Source organism: Rhinoderma darwinii, chromosome 1 (genome assembly GCF_050947455.1).
Source record: "Rhinoderma darwinii isolate aRhiDar2 chromosome 1, aRhiDar2.hap1, whole genome shotgun sequence".
NCBI classification, from domain to species: domain Eukaryota; kingdom Metazoa; phylum Chordata; class Amphibia; order Anura; family Rhinodermatidae; genus Rhinoderma; species Rhinoderma darwinii.
The window spans coordinates 481,019,427-481,041,437 of NC_134687.1; the positions used below are offsets into that span (position 1 = coordinate 481,019,427).

General features: G+C 44.8%; 1 protein-coding gene across 1 annotated transcript in view; it reads right to left on the reverse strand.

Annotated features, from left to right (window-relative positions):
* Nucleotides 1-4,088, reverse strand: part of P2RX4 (purinergic receptor P2X 4) — a 64,884-nt gene extending 60,796 nt beyond the window's left edge. Inside the window, exon 1 of the mRNA XM_075834487.1 lies at nt 3,909-4,088. Within this exon, the coding sequence (XP_075690602.1) occupies nt 3,909-4,048 (140 nt within the window). The 5' untranslated portion in view covers nt 4,049-4,088. The remainder of the gene's footprint in view (nt 1-3,908) is intronic.
* Between the last annotated feature and the right edge of the window lie 17,923 nt (nt 4,089-22,011).

Consider the following 22,011-nt stretch of genomic DNA (forward strand, 5'->3'; position numbering starts at 1 on the left):
CGCGCGCAAAAACGTGGCGTTTTGCGCTTGCAAAAGGTCCATAACAGCTCCGTGTGTCAGCAGCGTATGATGCGCGGCTGCGTGATTTTCGCGCAGCCGCCATCATTATGACACTCTGTTTGTATGTTTGTAGCACGTGGTGCTTTTCTAATTTCATTCATAGTTTATACGGCTGCGGAAGTGCTGGGCGTGATTTTCACCCACCCATTGACTTCAATGGGTGCGTGATGCGCGAACAATGCACAAATATCGGACATGTCGTGAGTTTTACGCAGCGGACACACGGACTCAAGCTGCGTGAAAATCACTGACAGTCTGCACGGCCCCATAGAGTAACATAGGTCCGTGCAAGGCGCGTGAAAATCACACACGTTGCACGGACGTATTACACGATCGTCTGAATAAGCCCTAACAATAAGGCCCAGTTCACAGAGTTTTTGGGCCTTGATATTGACTCGGACACTGCGTCAGAATCAGCACCAAAAAACTTCCAAAACCGCCTCCCATTGATTTAATCTGAAATCAATGGGAGCCAGTCGCGGAAAAAAGAAAAAGCAGCACGTCCTTTCTTGCCGCGGTTCTGCCTCTGACCTCCCATCGAAATCAATGGGAGGCAGAAAATGCATTTTTCGCTGCGTTTTCTGTCTGCTGTCCTCAATCGCCGCAGGCAAAAAACGCGGCAAGATAGTGTGGGCAGGTCAAAATCTGCCTCAAAATTCGGTGCGCGCTTCCAGGCGGTCGCCGGTGCGCATGCGCGGGAGTTTGCGTGGTGCGCGTGATCGGTCGCACGGGCGGCGGTGTTTGACGGCCCCCATGCTACCCAGGGCCGCCATCAGGGGGGGTATTAGGGGTACTGATGTGAGAAGCCCGGCCAAACCTAATTGAAAGGGGGGCCCGCAGCTCATGACATTCTTTTGGTGAAAAAAACGGGCCCCATTGCAGGGGCCTGTTTTTTTTCTACCAAAGGCAAGTCGCGGCAGTTTGCCGGGCCCCCCTTTCAATTAGGTTTGGCCGGGCCTCTCACATCAGTACCCCTAATACCCCCCCTGATGGCGGCCCTGGGTACCATGATATAGTACTGGACGGAGTACCGTTAACAGGCGGTGCCACGGTAGGGGGGCCCAGAAAATGTAGCTGTAGGGGGCCCTGAAATTCCTGATGGCGGCCCTGGGGTCACTTCTCGGGAGTTCACTGTACTGGTACCTCAGCGCAATGCAACATGGCACCAAAAACCAATTTTGTAAAATCTCCACTCCAAAAACGAAACTGCACTTTTTCCGTTTAGACCCTTGCCGTATGTCCAAATAGCCGTTTACAACCACATATGGGGTATTTCCGTAATCAGGAGAAATTGTGTAACACATTTTGGGGTGTCTTTTCTCCTGTATTCCTTGTGGAAATGAAAAATTCTGAGCTAAAGCTACAGGTTATTGGGAAAAAAAAAAAGTGTTTTCATTTTCACGGACCAATTCTAATAAAATCTATAAAACACCTGAGGGCTCAAAATGCTCACTACACCTCTAATTTAATTCTTTCAGGGGTATAGTCTCCAAATTGGGATCACATCTGGGGAATTTCTACTGTACATTAGGGGCTCTGCAAATGCGACATGGCCCCCAGAAACCAATTCAGCAAAATCTGAGCTGCAAAATCCAAATGGTGCTCCGTCCCTTCTGAGCCCTGCATGGGTCCAAACAGCAGTTTATTATCACATAATGGGGTATTTCCGTAATCAGGAGAAATTGCTTTACAAATGTTGAGGTGCTTTTTCTCCTTTATTCCTTATAAAAATTAGAAAATTCTGTGTTTTTTCCAAAAAAAAGTCTCTTTTCATCTTCACACACTAATTCCAATAAATTCAGCAAAAAACCTGTGGGGTCAAAATGCTAACTATACCACTAGAAAAATTCCTTGAGGGGTATAGTTTCCAAAATGGGGTCACTTTTAGGGGCATTCCACTGTTTAGGTCCCTCCAGGGCGTTGCAAACGTGACACGGCACCGAAAACCATTCCAGTAAAATCAGAGCTCCAAAATCCAAATGGGGGTTATTCCCTTCTGAGCCCTGCTGTGGGTCCAAACAGCAGTTTATTACCACATATGGGGTATTTCCGTAATCGCGAGAAATTGCTTTACAAATGTTGGGGTGCTTTCTCTCCTTTATTTCTTGCAAAAATTAGAAATTTTTACGTTTTTCCAGAAAAAAAGTAGATTTTCATTTTCACAGACTAACTCCAGAAAATATAGCAAAATACCTGTGGGGTCAAAATGCTAACTATACCCCTAGATAAATTCCCTGAGGGGTGTAGTTTAAAAAATGGGGGTCACTTTTGGGTGTTTCCATTGTTTTGGCACCACAAGACCTCTTCAAACCTGACATGGTGCCTAAAATATATTCTGAAAAAAGGAGGCCCCAAAATCCACCAGGTGCTCCTTTGCTTCGGAGGCCTGTGTTTCAGTCCATTAGCGCACTAGGGCCACATGTGGGATATTTCTAAAACCTGCAGAATCTGGGCAATAAATATTGAGTTGCGTTTCTCAGGTAAAACCTTCTGTGGTACAGAAAAAAATTTATTACATATGAATTTTGTAAAAAAAAATGAAATTTGAAAATTTCAGCTCTACTTTCCTTCAATTCCTGTAAAACGCCTAAAGGGTTGAAACACTTTCTGAATGTGGTTTTGGATACTTTGAGGGGTGCAGTTTTCAAAATGGGGTGTTTTATGGGGGTTTCTAATATATAAGGCCCTCAAAGCCACTTCACACCTGAACTGGTCCCTGAAAAAAAAAAATCGCTTTTTGAAATTTTCTTAAAAATATGAGAAATTGCTGCTAAAGTTCTAAGTCTTGTGAGGTCATAGAAAAATAAAAGGATGTTCAAAAAACGATGCAAACATAAAGTAGACATATGGGAGATGTTAATTGGTAACTATTTTGTGTGGTATTACTATCTGTTTTACAAGCAGATGCATTTAAAATTGGAAAAATCATAATTTCTTCATATTTTCGCTAAATGTTGGGGTTTTTCACAAATAAGCAATGAATTTATCGACCAAATTTTTGTACTAAACTAAAGTACAATATGTCACGAGAAAACAGTCTCAGAATCAATTAGATAGGTAAAAGCATTCCGGAGTTATTACCACATAAAGTGACACATGTCAGATTTGAAAAAATGGGTCTGGTCCTCAAGGCCAAAATGAGCTGGGTACTCAAGGGGTTAAGTTATTATGTCTGGATTCAGTATCAACATCACAAACATAATTTATTTGGTATATTGGATGTTGAACTGCATTACAGGTTTTACTAGATTTATGATGATTATTGCAGGTTTTCAGTACATTGCCATTTATCCGATCTACTTTTCCTCTGATATTCAGGGATGTAAAATAGAGACTTGATTTTAGGAAGTAGCAATTACACACAAGCTTACGTGTCGTCATGCACGCTTTCAACATTTATAGTTCTTGCTTGTAGATTTATGTTATAGTTTAGTTTGTCATACAGTTAATGAAGACGTTTTCCAGGAGATTAAAATAAAAATTAGACTGACAGTAGGAAATGTGATAAAAAACAAACAACGTCCTCCGATCTGGCACTGGTGGAGGCTACAATTATAACTTTGTCAGGACATTTCATTTAACTCTTTATAAAAGTGGTCTCCAACCTGCGGCTCTTCAGCGGTTCTGATACTACGACTTCCAGCATACCCCGACAACCTAATACTGGGAGTTCTAGTTCCAAATCAGCTGGAGTTACAATTTGCAGCGCTCTGGTCTATAGCACGCATGTGCCCGCTGAGAATAGACAGGTGTATAACTGAACATATGGCAAGAAGTGAATCACAGACATATCACCGCAACACTGGGCTATAACAGCAACAAAGCAATATTCTGTCAAAATGTCATACCCAATAACATAGGCGAGGATAACCAGCTGGATGACTCTGTTCAGCAGTCCAACCTTGCGGCTCTTTATAAGCGCTATACGCGGGGTATTGTAGTCAAAGATACAGCTGTATACCTCCGAGCAGCACCCCCCGCCTGACATGACTGGAGAGCAGCCAGGAATACCAGGACTCCTGAACTCCAGCGGGTCATGTGACCAGCCCTCTTGTCTGCGATAATCCACACATGAATGGGCGGAGCTGACAATCGTCCTGCATCGCCATCTTCTGGTCGGCGCTGGGAGTACATTACTCGAATACTGAGCGGCTTTCACTGAAGAACGTACATTCTTGGTGCTCCGTCCAAGATGTTGTTTTCCAGTAGTTTAGTATGACAAGCCGAATGTCTTCATTCTAACGATTGTACATTGTGAATGTGTTTGCGGCAGGGCTGGAATGCAGTGTTACATTATAGGAGTTTAAGAAGGGACAATTGCCCCATCTTGGGCTTTCACCATGTAAGCAGGGTTGGACTGGCCCACCAGAGGATCCATAGTGGGCCCAGCCAGAAGACAAAAAGCCCATCTGAATGAGAAGTCAGGGAAGATCAATTATTAGGCTCTATTCACACAACAGGGTCTGGGTGTCAACCGTTAAAAACTTGGTCTGTTTTTGACGGTCGTTTTGCAACCGATCCGTGTCCGTTCCAGGCCTTGTTTCCATTTTTGACATCTGATTTTCACCCTTTGTTCACTGTGTGTTTTAAAACCAGATAAATTTCATTTGTCATTTTCTTTGGTCCCACCCCATTAAAAACACCCTAAGGAGCTCATATGATCGCCCAGTCACCATTTTCCCTTGCTTTCAGAGTATAGAGAGCTTGGTCCTTCTGCTTTAGCATTGGTTTGTGGCGTTTTCTCTGCTATTTGTGACTTGCTACCACGTCCTCACAACCATTGAACCGCTTTGGCTGATTTCTCGGCAATTCGGACAGCAACTGCAGATGTTGAACTAAGAACCGAGCAGGGTTCAGAAGCAGGGGCGTAACTAGGAAAGATTGGGCCCCATAGCAAACTTTTGACTGGGGCCCCCCCTCCCCTGGGTGTCACACAACCCCCCCCTTGTAGATAGTGCCTTTTTTACAGCCCCCCCCTGTAGACAACGCCATACAGCCCCCCTGTAGAGAACGCTATACAGCCCCCCCTGTAGAGAACGCCATACAGCCCCCCCTATAGGGAATGCCATACAGCCCCCCCCTGTAGAGAACGCCATACAGCTCCCCCCCTGTAGGGAACGCCATACAGCCACCCCCCCCTGTAGGGAACGCCATACAGCGTCCCCCCCTGTAGGGAACGCCATACAGCGTCCCCCCTCCCAAAAAAATGCGACCTACAGTGTGTCCTACAAAATACATGTATCCCCTCTCCACAGGATCTCCACAGGACAGGGGATACATGTGTGATCGCTGGCAGCGATAGGGAGAACGGGGGACTGAAAGTCCCCTGAACTTCTCCATGACTAACCTCTGACTTCCGGCGTCTGCGCAGCTCAATAAATATGAAAGGAGCACTGGTCACGCATGCGCAGAAGCGCGACCGGCGCTCCATTCATTTCTACGGAGCTGCCGACAGACCCCGGAAGTCAGAGGTTAGTCATGGAGAAGTTCAGGGGACTTTCAGTCCCCCGTTCTCCCTATCAATGCCAGCGATCACACTTGTATCCCCTGTCCTGTGGAGATCCTGTGGAGAGGGGATACATGTCCTGTGGAGATCCTGTGGAGAGGGGATACATGTCCTGTGGAGAGGGGATGCATGTCCTGTGGAGAGGGGGGGGGGATACATGTCCTGTGGAGAGGGGATACATGTCCTGTGGAGAGGGGATGCATGCCCTGTGGAGAGGGGGGGGGGGGGGATACATGTCCTGTGGAGAGGGGATACATGTCTTTTGCTCTATTTTGCGCCTTCAGGACCAGACATCGTTTAGCCATTTTTTGGACGTGTTAGTTAAATGGCTATAACTTTTTTATTTGTTGGGCTAACGACGTGATTTTTGCGACGTTTTTTCCGTAGACAATGCAGGTTTCATTTTTTTATTGTTTTTATGCACACCTTTTTTGCTATTTTAGAATTTTTATTCATAAAGTTTGAAAATAATAGTAAAAAAGTAAGCTTTTTTACATTTCAGCTATTTTTTTTTTTTTTGGTAATAACAGTTTTACCCTAAAATAGACCTTTTATTTGTGATCGCCATTGTCTACTGTAAATTTTTATATATTACATGTCTATATTAGGGTAATTGGGTCAGCGCTAGCGTTACAACAATGATTGGCGGGGGGAACGTTTTTTTTTGGGGTGGGTATTTTATGTGTATTTATTATTTACATTTTTTTTGCACTTTACTTTATTATTTTTTTATTACTAAGGTCTGTCCCCCAAAGGTCAAAGAAGACCTTTGGGGAACTTTATATATTTTTTTTCTTTCTTTTCCACCATGTTTTTCCACTGTAACTGGAGCTGCACAGCAGCCCCAGTTACAGGGGAAATCAGCCCTCTCATAGTGACGATTGTCACTAATAGGGCTGTGCTGGGTCTAGTAAGACCCAGCAACAGTCTGCCACTAACGGCACCCGGCGATCATGTGACCAGTCACATGATCACCGGGAGGAATAGAGACCGCGCCGCTGCTGCTGTCTCTATTCCTGTACACAGCGCGCATTCAGCGCTGTGTACAAGTGATCAGAGAAGACAGAAGCAGCGAAAGCTGCTTCTATCCTCTCCTCAGGGTCCCCGGCAGTCACTGACAGCCGGAGACCCGACATTCAGCTGCCCGATCGCGCGGGCAGCACGTTAAAACCCGAGCCGTAGAAAGTCTATGGCTCGGGTTTTAAGGACCCTGACCGCTGGCCGTAAAAATACAGCCAGCGGTCGGGAACCAGTTAATGGCAGAGCGGGGAGATACCTCCCTGCTCTGCCGTAGTGTTCAGTGGCGTCCCGCTGTAGCAGCCATAGCGGCTGCTAGTGGAGCCTCCGGCCATGGTGGGGGCCCGTGCCAGCGGGCGACACGGGCCCCTTCATGCCGCGGGCCCCGTAGCAGCCGCTACTGCTGCTACGGCGGTAGTTACGCCACTGTTCAGAAGGTAACAGGGCTCTGCGAGAGAGCAGGGACAGGGTAGATAGCAGGAGACAGGCCACTGTTTTAGGTAAGGGGGGACAGAAGTCAGAGGAAGGGGCTCTTTGTGGCTTCAGAATGTGTCCGGGTCTCTATGAGGGTGTCAGACAGGGAATACAAAAGGTGGCAGGGGGGCACCGAAAGTGGTAGGGGTACTATGGGGAACAGAAAGTGGCAGGGGGGTCTCATGGGGTGTAGGGTACACTGAAGAGGATTTTGAACTTTATTTGTGGTGGGCACAGATGGGGCAGAGGCAGGGCTGAGAGTGTAGATGAAAGCAGGGCCGTATTTAGAGTTGACTAGCTTTTATACCCGCCGTTGCTCGGGAGGTTGACTTACGGTATAGATGGCGTCCGTCAGAGCGCCATGCGCATGCGTCAGACGCTGGCGCCATGTTGCATGACGCGGGACTCCATGCACGCCCAGTGCAGTATGAGAACACGCCCCCACCTGTGCACAACGCGCACGCGCCAGGGCCGCCCCACATCGCGGCCCTCTGCGCATGCCCAATGCGACGGCCGGGGGCAGGACCAAGCACTACATCTCCCGTACCCAGTGCGCATGCGCTGGGGCCGTCACCAGGAGAAACCCGGCGCAACTCCCTGCACATGCGCAGTACGACGGGCGCCGGACGCCTCAAGTCCAATAACAGAGGAATGATGCAGCTCCAGGGAAAGTGAATGTGTGTAGTGGTGTATGCGATAACCGCAATGTGTGCCCCGCTTATAATAATAATAAATGGTACATAAGAAGTGTGTGTTATTAGAGGTTGGAGATGATAGAAAGAATCCATAACCATCAATATTATGTAGGAATAAAGACATCTTCCCCCTTGGCACATCCTGTTAGTATGATCCATTTTAAACCAATGAAAAATCGGGCTTCAAACAAACTTTAGAAAATATATATAAGATGCTGTCCTAGGTACTTTTAGTGCTAATGCCCCCTATAACTCCCGAAGTTACGGAAACAGCGTAGTTCGCTGACAAGCTGGCTCCAGGGCTGGACCCAGGATAGGTAGTATAATAATTGTTTTGCTTTTTTATGTGTTACTAATTTATTTATTTGTGTTTTTTTTTACAGGTTCGGTTGTTGGACTACTTAAGATTCGAAAACTACTTTAATGAACAAAACGAGCCAGATACAACCAGAGCCTGGAAACTCCTGACATCACAGTCCATATATTGGCAGTGACTTCATTAGCAGTTCTGGAGTCCACGGGCAGAGCGCTAGCTCATGCTAGCGACGGAGTCCCGGTCAGAGCACTAGCTGATGCTCTGCTCTAAGACTCCAGCGATAGGAAACTCCTGACGTCAGTATCCATATATGGACAGTGACATCATGAGCAGTATTGGGTTCCCCCGGCAGAGCACTAGCTGATGCTCTGCTCGGGGCAGGAACCCTTTTTAATGGCCGTCACTTAGATGGCATCTAAGTTACGGCTGTTTTTTACACGGCCCCATTGAATTGTATAGGAGCCGCATGAGAACGTCCCGAAATATGGCATGTTCTATTTTTTGACGGACCGTCCAAAAATCGGCTGTGTGAATAGCCCAATTGGGGTCAACAGATTTTTAAGCAGTCGTGTGACGGCCATTAAAAAAATGTCCGTCACACGGCCGTTAAAACCTGTCGTGTGAGAAGGGCCTTAGTTCTTAGTAATGATGTGGCCTGTTTGGATGAGAGGACATGTTCTGAATAACTGTACAGTGGGTCTACATTTTCTCTGGTGGGCCCAAGGTCCCATGCTGGATTTAGCGGCCCCTACTATTCCAGTGACACCTTTCTCGTCAGGTAAGAACCTGTATTCGGGAGCGTGATATGGTAATATGATGTATATCACTATATCGCACTTTTCCTGATTGCTATAACCCAGCCTTTAGACTACAAGTCGGCGATAAAAGCCGAAAGGGGCATAGAGCTTGAAAGAGAGCCACAGCCTTTCATTTTAGTGATGGGTGGTTTTTCCAGCAGATATTTAAGACATATCCTGTCGATTTGCTATAAATGTATGTCGTTGGAGGGGTTGGCCACTATTCTGAGGCGTAGCTAGGAGTTTAGCACAGGAGAGGTGAAACAGATCTGAGCTGGCCCCAACCCAATGACCCCTTAGTGGCCGCCACACAGTATAATGCCTCTGAAGCTGTTACCCCCACACAGAATACTGCCCCCATAGCTGACCCCACACAGTATAATGCCCCCATAGCTGCCCCCATACAGTATATTGCGCAATAGCGGTCCCCCACACCCAGCATAATGCCCCCATAGCGCCTAATAATAAAACAAATGCTCGCCTATCCACATTCCTATGACCAGTGGGGGAAATTCCTCTATTCTTCTGGTCTGTGCTGTGTGTGGCTCAGCACAGACAGGCGCGATGGCGTCACTGCTTTGCGCCTGTCATTTCCGAGCTGCTCTCGGACGGTGTTACACGATAAATGCTGGAGCAAGGAGCCATTAGCTCCCTGCTCCAGCATTGGATTCAACTGTATCTGCGTCCTGAGGATGCAGATGCAGTTGAAAGTGGGACCTGCTACCACTGGGGAACCAATCCTGGGCCCCACCATCTCAGTTAGCCACGCCTCTGCCATTATTACATAAGTATAGCTACATGAATTTAAATTAGGGAAAAAATACATTTACTAAATTGTAAATACTTACCGATTATTCCTCCTTTTAGAGCCACCATGTCCCTGTGCCCATTGTGACGCACAGGCACCAGCAGGGCTGTCCTTAGCCTATTTGAAACCAAGGGCAAGGGTTAATGGTGCCCCACCCCTCCTACACTTGTACGGTACAGTATAGGCAAAGAAAGAAATATATGAATGGCATAAAACATTTACCATTCTCTGTAATCTGTTAATGAATAAACCAGTAAATAAATAATCATATGAACAGAGTGTGGTGCCCCCAATTACTTAACAAGTCCAGCGCTACACAGCCCGGACTAATTTTCACTAGAACAGGTGAACCAACAATGCAAGGTCAGCTTGTTAAAGAGAAAACCAGCCATCAGTTTGCCCCGGCAAGGCACTAGTTAAGGATTTGTGGGTGTTTTGCCATGTTGTCTGTTTAACCCATTAATTTCATGAACAAAAGATATGTTTAAAGAGGCTCTGTCACCAGATTTTGCAACCCCTATCTGCTATTGCAGCAGATAGGTGCTGCAATGTAGATTACAGTAACGTTTTTATTTTTAAAAAACGAGCATTTTTGGCCAAGTTATGACCATTTTCGTATTTATGCAAATGAGGCTTGCAAAAGTCCAAGTGGGTGTGTTTAAAAGTAAAAGTCCAACTGGGCGTGTATTATGTGCGTACATCGGGGCGTGTTTACTACTTTTACTAGCTGGGCATTCTGATGAGAAGTATCATCCACTTCTCTTCAGAACGCCCAGCTTCTGGCAGTGCAGATCTGTGACGTCACTCACAGGTCCTGCATCGTGTCGGCACCAGAGGCTACAGTTGATTCTGCAGCAGCATCAGCGTTTGCAGGTAAGTAGCTACATCGACTTACCTGCAAACGCCGATGCTGCTGCAGAATCATCTGTAGCCTCTGGTGCCGACACGATGCAGGACCTGTGAGTGACGTCACAGATCTGCACTGCCAGAAGCTGGGCGTTCTGAAGAGAAGTGGATGATACTTCTCTTCAGAATGCCCAGCTAGTAAAAGTAGTAAACACGCCCGATGTACGCACATAATACACGCCCAGTTGTACTTTTACTTTTCAACACGCCCAGTTGTACTTTTGCAAGCCTCATTTGCATAAATACGAAAATGGTCATAACTTGGCCAAAAATGTTCGTTTTTTAAAAATAAAAACGTTACTCTTATCTACATTGCAGCGCCTATCTGCTGCAATAGCAGATAGGGGTTGCAAAATCTGGTGACAGAGCCTCTTTAAATGCAGGGCCCCAACTGACGGGATCACACATGATCTCCTTAGATACATAGCTCAGCAGATAGTATCACGCATAATCTCCTTAGATACAGGGCCCCAGCAAACAGTATCACACATGATAGGTTTAGATACAGGGCCCTGGCAGATAGTATCACACATGATAGGCTTAGATACAGGGCCCCAGCAGACAGTATCACACATGATCTCCTTAGATGCAGGGCCCCAGCAGACAGTATCATATATGATAGGCTTAAATAGAGGGACCCAATCTATTTACTCATCTCTCCCCACCACAGCACAGATGTACTAGTAGCAGAATCTTCAGCCATTATAAGCATGCGCTGGACTTCAGGACGCAAATATCACACTGGATCTCAGTAACCTCATTCGTGAAGGCACATCTCTATAAATGATGCATTCACGCAATGGTGGATCATCATAGGGCGTTTTGGGCGGTCGTCTGGGGCCCGAGGCAAAAACCACGACGAAACGGCATTGTATATGTCCTGCAAAAAAACCTAAAGTCACATGACCTCATCTCTGAAGTTCTTACTACTGTTTAGAGACCTGCTGGTCACATGACCGCAGGTCCATGAGCAGCAGCAAGACTCCACAGAGAAGACTGAGGTGAGCTGCTATGTAAGTTTAAGGGGATCGATTTGTTTTGGGGGTCTGGTGTGGGGACTATATTTAGGGGGTCTGGTTTGGGGACTGTATTTAGGGTTCTGGTTTGGGGACTGTATTTAGGGGGTCTGGTCTGTATTTAGGAAGTTTGGTGTCTATTAGTGTAAAGCGTCTGCGGTCTGTATTTAGTGGGTCTGAGGTCTGTATCAGTTTAAGGGGTTTAGGGTCTGTATATGTAGGGGTCTGTGTTAGTTTAAGGGGTCCGGGTCTGTATTAGTTTGACGTCTGGGGTCTGTATTCGTTTATGGGGTCTATTTAGGGGGCCTGTTCTAGGGTCTGTATTAGTTTAGGGGTCTTTATTTAGGGGTCTGTATTTAGGGGGTCTGGTCTGGGGTCTGTATTACTTAAGGGAGTCAGGTCTGGGGTGATTAGTGTAGAGAGTCAGGTCTGGGGTCTTTATTTAGGGAGTCTGTTATTAGTTTGAGGAATGGGGTCTGAATTTAGGGGGTCTGTATTTAGGGGTCTGTATTAGTTTATGGGGTCTGGATTTAGGGGGCCTGGTCTAGGGTCTGTATTAGTTTAGGGGTCTGTATTTAGGGGTCTGGTCTGAGGTCTGTATTAGATTAGGGGGTCTGTATTACTTATGGGAGTCAGGTCTGGGGGGTCATTATTAGTGTAGGGGGTCAGGTCTGGGGTCTGTATTTAGGGGGTCTGTATTAGTTTGAGGTCTGGGGTCTGTATTTAGGGATCTGGGGTCTGTATTAGTTTATGGAGTCTGTATTTAGGGGACTGGTCTAGGGTCTGTATTAGTTTAGGGGTCTTTATTTAGGGGTCTGTATTAGTTTAGGGGGTCTGTATTAAGGGAGTCAGGTTTGGGGTCATTATTAGTGTAGGGGGTCGGGTCTGGGGTCTGTATTTAGGACTCCTGTCTGAGGTCTGTAGTTATTTAGGGTGCTTGTTCTGGGGTCTGTATTTGTTTAGGGGGGTCTGGTCTGGGGACTGCAATAGTTTAGAAGGTCTTGGTCTGTATGTATTCTATGATCTAGTCTGGGGTCCAAATGTATTAGTCTGAGTAAAAGGGTTTGTCCGGGCACATCGATAGGTCATCAGTATAAAAAAACAGTATGTGCCCGAACAACGCCTTTAATGTATGGTTCTGGGCCTTGGTTTCTAAATTTTTGTGTTTCTAGAGAGGCTGGAAATGGCTGCAGAAGTGATGGGCAAAGATGTCACATCAGGAGATGTCGCCACAATGGTCTGGGTCAGATGGAGAAGAAAAGAAAACGAATCCCATCGGAGAAGACGTCACTTGTGAGTCACTGGATCTATACGGGATCTGTACCCTCTCCTGACATGTCTGTTGTAGGAAATCCTTGTATTCTACATATCTTTGTGTACCCAGGACTAATAGACAAATGTGTGTTACCATTCCCATTGTCAAGAGGAAGTGTCCCTGAACCGTGTGATACTTTCAGCGATGGTTGGAGACTGTCAGTATGTAGGGATACAGCCCTTTGACAAGGGGAATCGTAACACCCATTTGTTAATGCCCGCACAAAAAGGTGATGTTCACCATAGACACGGCAGAGCGGCGGTTGGGAAGGGGGGCCCAAGTTTGTGGAACGGCCCAGGGCCTATGGTCTACTTAATCTGCCACTGCATTCACATGATGCCCCTTCTGACACCATTTTAATCATGTTTCATGGACAATCGTCCGATGCTGTTTCCTGTGGACCACAGTGGGCACAAAGACATGGTGACTCTGAAAGGAGGAAGAATCAGTAACTATTTACAATTAGTAAATTTATTTTTTCCATAATTTAGATTCATGTAGCTATACTTATGTAATAGTGGCCAATCCTTTTAAAGTTTTACGTCCTGTACACATCTTCACAGCATGTGTAAGGGGTTAATAGATTTTCACTCAATCTAGTGCTTACCTTCGGAGCAGGTTGCAAATTGGGCATAAATCCCACCCCAAAGCAGTTCACACAGCATAGACACACAACTTGCTGCCACCACCTACCGAGTTCTGGGCCAATAGATACCCAAGATTTATACACAGGCGTACCAAAAAACACGCTGCTATCTTGCAGTCATCTGTGGCCAGCATGTTCTAGAGCAGAAGAAGTTGAAACCATTAATATAATGTTTTGTGGGCAGAAATTCAGTATAGATTATGTTTTATTCATTTAAATCCCTGCTTATTCTGGTCTTGGGAATTCAGTGGGTGGTCCTACTCTGATTGCCAGCCTTCCCTATAGAAATAATTGTCAAGCACTGCTTAGAACTGCCCACTAGACTCCTAAAACCGGAATAAGCAGGGATTGAAATGAATAAAATACAAGCTATTTTAACGGACGCGGTCACGGACGGTCGCCTCTCCTTACCTCTCGTGGGCCGTGAACGCAGACCTCTCTCTTCTTGCTGGCATCTCCCTCCCAGGAGACACCAGCATACTTGGTCGTACCACTTTGTGATTTCCTCTAGGGTGCGCTCGTCCCCGGCCTTAAAGGGCCAGCGCGCGCACATGCATTTTATTATCCTATTATCCTCAGATCACCCTGGACTATAAAAAGAGCTCTGCCCTTCCACCCATTGCTTTAGTATTGTTGTTGTATTTCCATTTTAAATTCACTGTATAATTTGATATAAATCTAATTGTGCTCCCACAATATGAAAGAATTATTATTAGGTTCACTGAAGTGACAACTGAGTAAAATATACCTTTTAATAGTAACTTGTTAAAAACAGGGGTAACACACCACTGTGAAATAGCCTCACCGTGAATTAAAAAATGTATTAAACAACAAACACTGAGTCATTATGATAAATATATCTCAGTGTTTATAACAATATTTGTCTGGAACCAGCATATATCCTGGGCACAACAATAGTACAATCCCCAAGTAAAGCACCGGTGTCCGAAAACAAAACAAAATCGGATCTCCTAGCGCCGGGTGTAACACAATGTTACTGTCCCCTATGCAGACATTCCATATACAATAAACGACCCTACGCGTTTCAGATACTCATCCTCAGGGGTCCGTATCTTTGTAACTCTGGCCTCATCACCAGCGATAATAGTATTCAACAGCAGATATTCTGCTGTGCGTCACGGGAAGATGCACGTATCGATGTCAACGGCATACTTCATTACAGGCGCTGGGTTACTATAAACACCTAAACTCCACCCCTCGTATTTGGCGGCGATACATGAACTGACCAATCACAACACCCTCACGATTCGTGACACCTGCCCATGTGACCCCCCGCCGTCAGCTGACAGCCAGGGGTCATCATCGACCGCATCATGCCGAACGCGCAGGCGCAGTAGAAGCCAAGGACGTATCGCCCGGACTGCCATGCACGAGGAAGGTAAGCGCAATACGATAATATAAGTTATAAGTATGTCTTGCGGGACAGTTACCCACCGCAAGTGGACTACCTCATAAAGCAACCCTAAAGTAAATGAACACATATAAGGTGGACAAGATTACTGAGTCCCTCACATTAAGAAAAACTGACAAATGATCTCTTTTTTAATATGTCGGCTGGCCAATATAGCCATCTCAAAAGGTATTCTATGCAAATTTAGCCCACCCACCATCGAGGCAACCCAAGGTGAAGGTTGGCCACCTAAAGGGGAAAGGTATTGCATATTAGATAAAACATGTATAATTAGTCTGCTCGTTTAAACCCGCTGGTTGTATGCATGCCAGTCTATGAATCCATTGAGCTTCTTTGCGTAAAATAAGGTTGTCCCAGTCACCTCCTCTTTTTGGGGGTCTAATGAGTTCGATTGCTTGAAACTTTAGACATGCTGCCTGGCCTTGATGTTTAGCATGCACATGCTTAGATATTGGGGTGTCCCTAACATGGATAATATCTCCAACATGCTCCCTAATCCGGCGTCGAAATTGTCGTGCTGTTTTGCCCACATAATTCAGGGGGCATGGGCATGTAATTAGGTAAACCACTCCCGCATATAAAAAAATGTGCGAGGACATTTTACTTAATCCTGACTGTTACACCATTTTAAAGGATAACCCAACAGCACTATTCAAGAAAGAGTTGCTGGGCATTCTGAGTGATGCAAAGAGCAGATCTTTGATTAGTGCGAGTGAGTTTGGGTTTATGTACCCACAATTTCCCATCATGGCGTGTTTTTATAGCCTGCCCAAAATCCACAAAGGGTATCCCCCCTTACGTGGCAGACCCATTGTTTCAGGCATTAATAATTTAACCCAAAATGTGAGTACGTATGTTGATCAGGTGTTGCGTCCCTTTGTCTTGAGTCTCACATCATATGTACGTGACACTATGGATGTCTTGAAACAGATTGACGGTATTTCTTTGGAGAAAGACACACTCTTGGCTAGCCTGGATGTTGAGGCGTTGTATTCTTCCATACCTCACAAATTGGGTTATAAAGCGATCGAGTACTATCTGGGATCAAGAGGCACTCAGTTTGCAGCCCATAACCAGTTTGTTTTGCAGTTACTACAGTTTGTTCTTGAAAAAAATATATTTATCTTTGAGGACAAGATTTTTCATCAGCAATGTGGTACTGCAATGGGGAGTCCTGCTGCTCCCAACTATGCAAATTTATTTCTTGGCTGGTGGGAGGACACAATTGTCTTTGGGGACAAACTTGCCAAATGGACTTCATCCGTTGGATTATGGATTAGATATATTGATGACGTGCTGATTCTCTGGAACTCTACCGAGGATGAGTTCCATAGTTTTGTAGCATCCCTCAACAAAAATGATGTAGGGCTAAAGTTCACATGCGAGATCAGTGAAAAAGAATTGTCTTTTCTGGATTTGAAAATTATAAAAACAGAAGAAGGTACAATTTGTACCAAGGTACATCGGAAAGAAACAGCAACCAATAGTTTCTTGCAATGGAATAGTTGTCATCCTTATCCCCTCAAACGTGGCATTCCAAAAGGCCAATTTATGAGAGTACGCAGGAATTGTAGCTCTATGGGTGATTTTGAGTGCCAGGCCCAGGAACTCAAAGCAAGATTGAAGGATAGAGGTTTCCCCAAGAGTGTTATCAGGAAGGCCTATGAGGGAGCAAGGGACGCAGACAGGCAATGTCTCTTGGTTCCTAAAAAACGAAAGGAAGAACAAGTTACGAGACTCATAGGCACCTATGATTCTAAACAAAATGATATTATGCAGATCCTGAAAAGGTATTGGCGTATTCTCAGTTCTGACACAGATTTGGCAGACCAGATCACACAGTGGCCTTCTGTCACGTATCGGAGAGGGAAAAACATTAGGGACAGAGTTATGCACAGTTGTTTTGACCCCATTACACCTAGGGGTAGTTGGCTGGATAGACAAATACCAGGCACTTTTAGATGTGGTAGCTGCAAAGCTTGTGATTTCATTTTCAAAGGGAATAGTTTCACCAGTGTTGCAACACAGAAAAAATACAACATTCGGGACTTTGTCAATTGCAAGACAGCGGGAGTGGTTTACCTAATTACATGCCCATGCCCCCTGAATTATGTGGGCAAAACAGCACGACAATTTCGACGCCGGATTAGGGAGCATGTTGGAGATATTATCCATGTTAGGGACACCCCAATATCTAAGCATGTGCATGCTAAACATCAAGGCCAGGCAGCATGTCTAAAGTTTCAAGCAATCGAACTCATTAGACCCCCAAAAAGAGGAGGTGACTGGGACAACCTTATTTTACGCAAAGAAGCTCAATGGATTCATAGACTGGCATGCATACAACCAGCGGGTTTAAACGAGCAGACTAATTATACATGTTTTATCTAATATGCAATACCTTTCCCCTTTAGGTGGCCAACCTTCACCTTGGGTTGCCTCGATGGTGGGTGGGCTAAATTTGCATAGAATACCTTTTGAGATGGCTATATTGGCCAGCCGACATATTAAAAAAGAGATCATTTGTCAGTTTTTCTTAATGTGAGGGACTCAGTAATCTTGTCCACCTTATATGTGTTCATTTACTTTAGGGTTGCTTTATGAGGTAGTCCACTTGCGGTGGGTAACTGTCCCGCAAGACATACTTATAACTTATATTATCGTATTGCGCTTACCTTCCTCGTGCATGGCAGTCCGGGCGATACGTCCTTGGCTTCTACTGCGCCTGCGCGTTCGGCATGATGCGGTCGATGATGACCCCTGGCTGTCAGCTGACGGCGGGGGGTCACATGGGCAGGTGTCACGAATCGTGAGGGTGTTGTGATTGGTCAGTTCATGTATCGCCGCCAAATACGAGGGGTGGAGTTTAGGTGTTTATAGTAACCCAGCGCCTGTAATGAAGTATGCCGTTGACATCGATACGTGCATCTTCCCGTGACGCACAGCAGAATATCTGCTGTTGAATACTATTATCGCTGGTGATGAGGCCAGAGTTACAAAGATACGGACCCCTGAGGATGAGTATCTGAAACGCGTAGGGTCATTTATTGTATATGGAATGTCTGCATAGGGGACAGTAACATTGTGTTACACCCGGCGCTAGGAGATCCGATTTTGTTTTGTTTTCGGACACCGGTGCTTTACTTGGGGATTGTACTATTGTTGTGCCCAGGATATATGCTGGTTCCAGACAAATATTGTTATAAACACTGAGATATATTTATCATAATTACTCAGTGTTTGTTGTTTAATACATTTTTTAATTCACGGTGAGGCTATTTCACAGTGGTGTGTTACCCCTGTTTTTAACAAGTTACTATTAAAAGGTATATTTTACTCAGTTGTCACTTCAGTGAACCTAATAATAATTCTTTCATATTGTGGGAGCACAATTAGATTTATATCAAATTATACAGTGAATTTATATTTAATCCATACAGTTAATTATTTCATTATATCTGGGTATGGCAGCCTTTGCACTCTCTGATTTAAACACAGAAGGGTGGATGAGTGAGGCAAAAAGTGTCTTTTCTGAATGTGAACTGGTGTATACAGTACAGGGTGCATCTCTTAAATCTACCTTTAAAAACCTTAATAGATTGCATAAGGATTACACTAGAAGCTGGTGGGAGATTCAGAGTCTGGAAAACTATTTAAAAAACAATATAGTTCCCAGAGGCCTTAGGGTCCCCATTGTTCCAGCATCAAGATTAAAAACCACTAATATAAAAGAAAGGTGGGAACAGGAGATCACAGGGAGTTCACTCAGGCTGATGCAGATTTTAGTAGAGGAAGAGAAAGTCCAGTTTGACTCTATTAGTGCTGAGCTTAAAAAAGAAATTGAGGCAGCTAAGTCTTTGGTAGATACCCCTGGTTTTGATAAAAAAGACAAAATCCTTCAACAAACTCTAGAAAGGTTTACTAATCATTTAAAGGAACGTAAACACTTCCAATTCCAGAGAGACCTACAGGAATTTAGGGAGAAAAAAGCTTACGATTTTGTTAACACACAGCAACAGCAATATCAACAGACCAATAGGGGGCCGAGGGAATCTGACCCTTCTACATCAGAGAGTGAAACAACAGACTCTGAAAGAGTGGGCCCTTTCTTTGGTGGTAGTGGTGGGAAACAAAAATTTAGGGGAGGAGCTAGAGGAAGAAATAGAGGCCGTGCGAGAGCCTCTTCTAACAGTGGCAATAATTTTTTAGCCAACAATCCCCCCATTTCCCGCTATATGCTGAGGGGACAAAAGGATTAGTGAAGGGAAATAATATGGATAGGCTACAAATCATTAACCTATCTGAATATATTCTGAGTGCATCAGAGAGTACACTATTAGAAAAGGGACTTTCCTTTGTCCCCACAGTAAAATTTGACTCATTTTCTTGGATAAAGGATCTTAATTTATTTGCTCGCAAACTTAAATGGATCAAATTCTTTAAACACCATAATAGGAAAAAATGCATGGAATTAGGGTTGGAAGAATCTGATATGGAAGGCCTTTTGGCCTTAGAGGGGTTACTAGAGGAATCTGGTAGAGCCCCAGGTTTAGGTCCTTTTACCAATCTTAAAATGAAGAGTAGGAAGCTGCCACCTATAGGAGACTTTACCAATGTGGATTTATTTGTGGAGATGGTGGGAGATGAGATCAAAAATCTTAGTCAGGACAATAGGGGCATAGATAACAACTTGTCTTGGTCCGAACGATTAGCTCTGACCACTTTAGAGAAAAAACAAAATATTGTTCTAAAGGCATCTGATAAAGGTGGGAACATCGTGGTCATGAGTAGGGATGATTATAAAAAAATGTGCGAGGACATTTTACTTAATCCTGACTGTTACACCATTTTAAAGGATAACCCAACAGCACTATTCAAGAAAGAGTTGCTGGGCATTCTGAGTGATGCAAAGAGCAGATCTTTGATTAGTGCGAGTGAGTTTGGGTTTATGTACCCACAATTTCCCATCATGGCGTGTTTTTATAGCCTGCCCAAAATCCACAAAGGGTATCCCCCCTTACGTGGCAGACCCATTGTTTCAGGCATTAATAATTTAACCCAAAATGTGAGTACGTATGTTGATCAGGTGTTGCGTCCCTTTGTCTTGAGTCTCACATCATATGTACGTGACACTATGGATGTCTTGAAACAGATTGACGGTATTTCTTTGGAGAAAGACACACTCTTGGCTAGCCTGGATGTTGAGGCGTTGTATTCTTCCATACCTCACAAATTGGGTTATAAAGCGATCGAGTACTATCTGGGATCAAGAGGCACTCAGTTTGCAGCCCATAACCAGTTTGTTTTGCAGTTACTACAGTTTGTTCTTGAAAAAAATATATTTATCTTTGAGGACAAGATTTTTCATCAGCAATGTGGTACTGCAATGGGGAGTCCTGCTGCTCCCAACTATGCAAATTTATTTCTTGGCTGGTGGGAGGACACAATTGTCTTTGGGGACAAACTTGCCAAATGGACTTCATCCGTTGGATTATGGATTAGATATATTGATGACGTGCTGATTCTCTGGAACTCTACCGAGGATGAGTTCCATAGTTTTGTAGCATCCCTCAACAAAAATGATGTAGGGCTAAAGTTCACATGCGAGATCAGTGAAAAAGAATTGTCTTTTCTGGATTTGAAAATTATAAAAACAGAAGAAGGTACAATTCGTACCAAGGTACATCGGAAAGAAACAGCAACCAATAGTTTCTTGCAATGGAATAGTTGTCATCCTTATCCCCTCAAACGTGGCATTCCAAAAGGCCAATTTATGAGAGTACGCAGGAATTGTAGCTCTATGGGTGATTTTGAGTGCCAGGCCCAGGAACTCAAAGCAAGATTGAAGGATAGAGGTTTCCCCAAGAGTGTTATCAGGAAGGCCTATGAGGGAGCAAGGGACGCAGACAGGCAATGTCTCTTGGTTCCTAAAAAACGAAAGGAAGAACAAGTTACGAGACTCATAGGCACCTATGATTCTAAACAAAATGATATTATGCAGATCCTGAAAAGGTATTGGCGTATTCTCAGTTCTGACACAGATTTGGCAGACCAGATCACACAGTGGCCTTCTGTCACGTATCGGAGAGGGAAAAACATTAGGGACAGAGTTATGCACAGTTGTTTTGACCCCATTACACCTAGGGGTAGTTGGCTGGATAGACAAATACCAGGCACTTTTAGATGTGGTAGCTGCAAAGCTTGTGATTTCATTTTCAAAGGGAATAGTTTCACCAGTGTTGCAACACAGAAAAAATACAACATTCGGGACTTTGTCAATTGCAAGACAGCGGGAGTGGTTTACCTAATTACATGCCCATGCCCCCTGAATTATGTGGGCAAAACAGCACGACAATTTCGACGCCGGATTAGGGAGCATGTTGGAGATATTATCCATGTTAGGGACACCCCAATATCTAAGCATGTGCATGCTAAACATCAAGGCCAGGCAGCATGTCTAAAGTTTCAAGCAATCGAACTCATTAGACCCCCAAAAAGAGGAGGTGACTGGGACAACCTTATTTTACGCAAAGAAGCTCAATGGATTCATAGACTGGCATGCATACAACCAGCGGGTTTAAACGAGCAGACTAATTATACATGTTTTATCTAATATGCAATACCTTTCCCCTTTAGGTGGCCAACCTTCACCTTGGGTTGCCTCGATGGTGGGTGGGCTAAATTTGCATAGAATACCTTTTGAGATGGCTATATTGGCCAGCCGACATATTAAAAAAGAGATCATTTGTCAGTTTTTCTTAATGTGAGGGACTCAGTAATCTTGTCCACCTTATATGTGTTCATTTACTTTAGGGTTGCTTTATGAGGTAGTCCACTTGCGGTGGGTAACTGTCCCGCAAGACATACTTATAACTTATATTATCGTATTGCGCTTACCTTCCTCGTGCATGGCAGTCCGGGCGATACGTCCTTGGCTTCTACTGCGCCTGCGCGTTCGGCATGATGCGGTCGATGATGACCCCTGGCTGTCAGCTGACGGCGGGGGGTCACATGGGCAGGTGT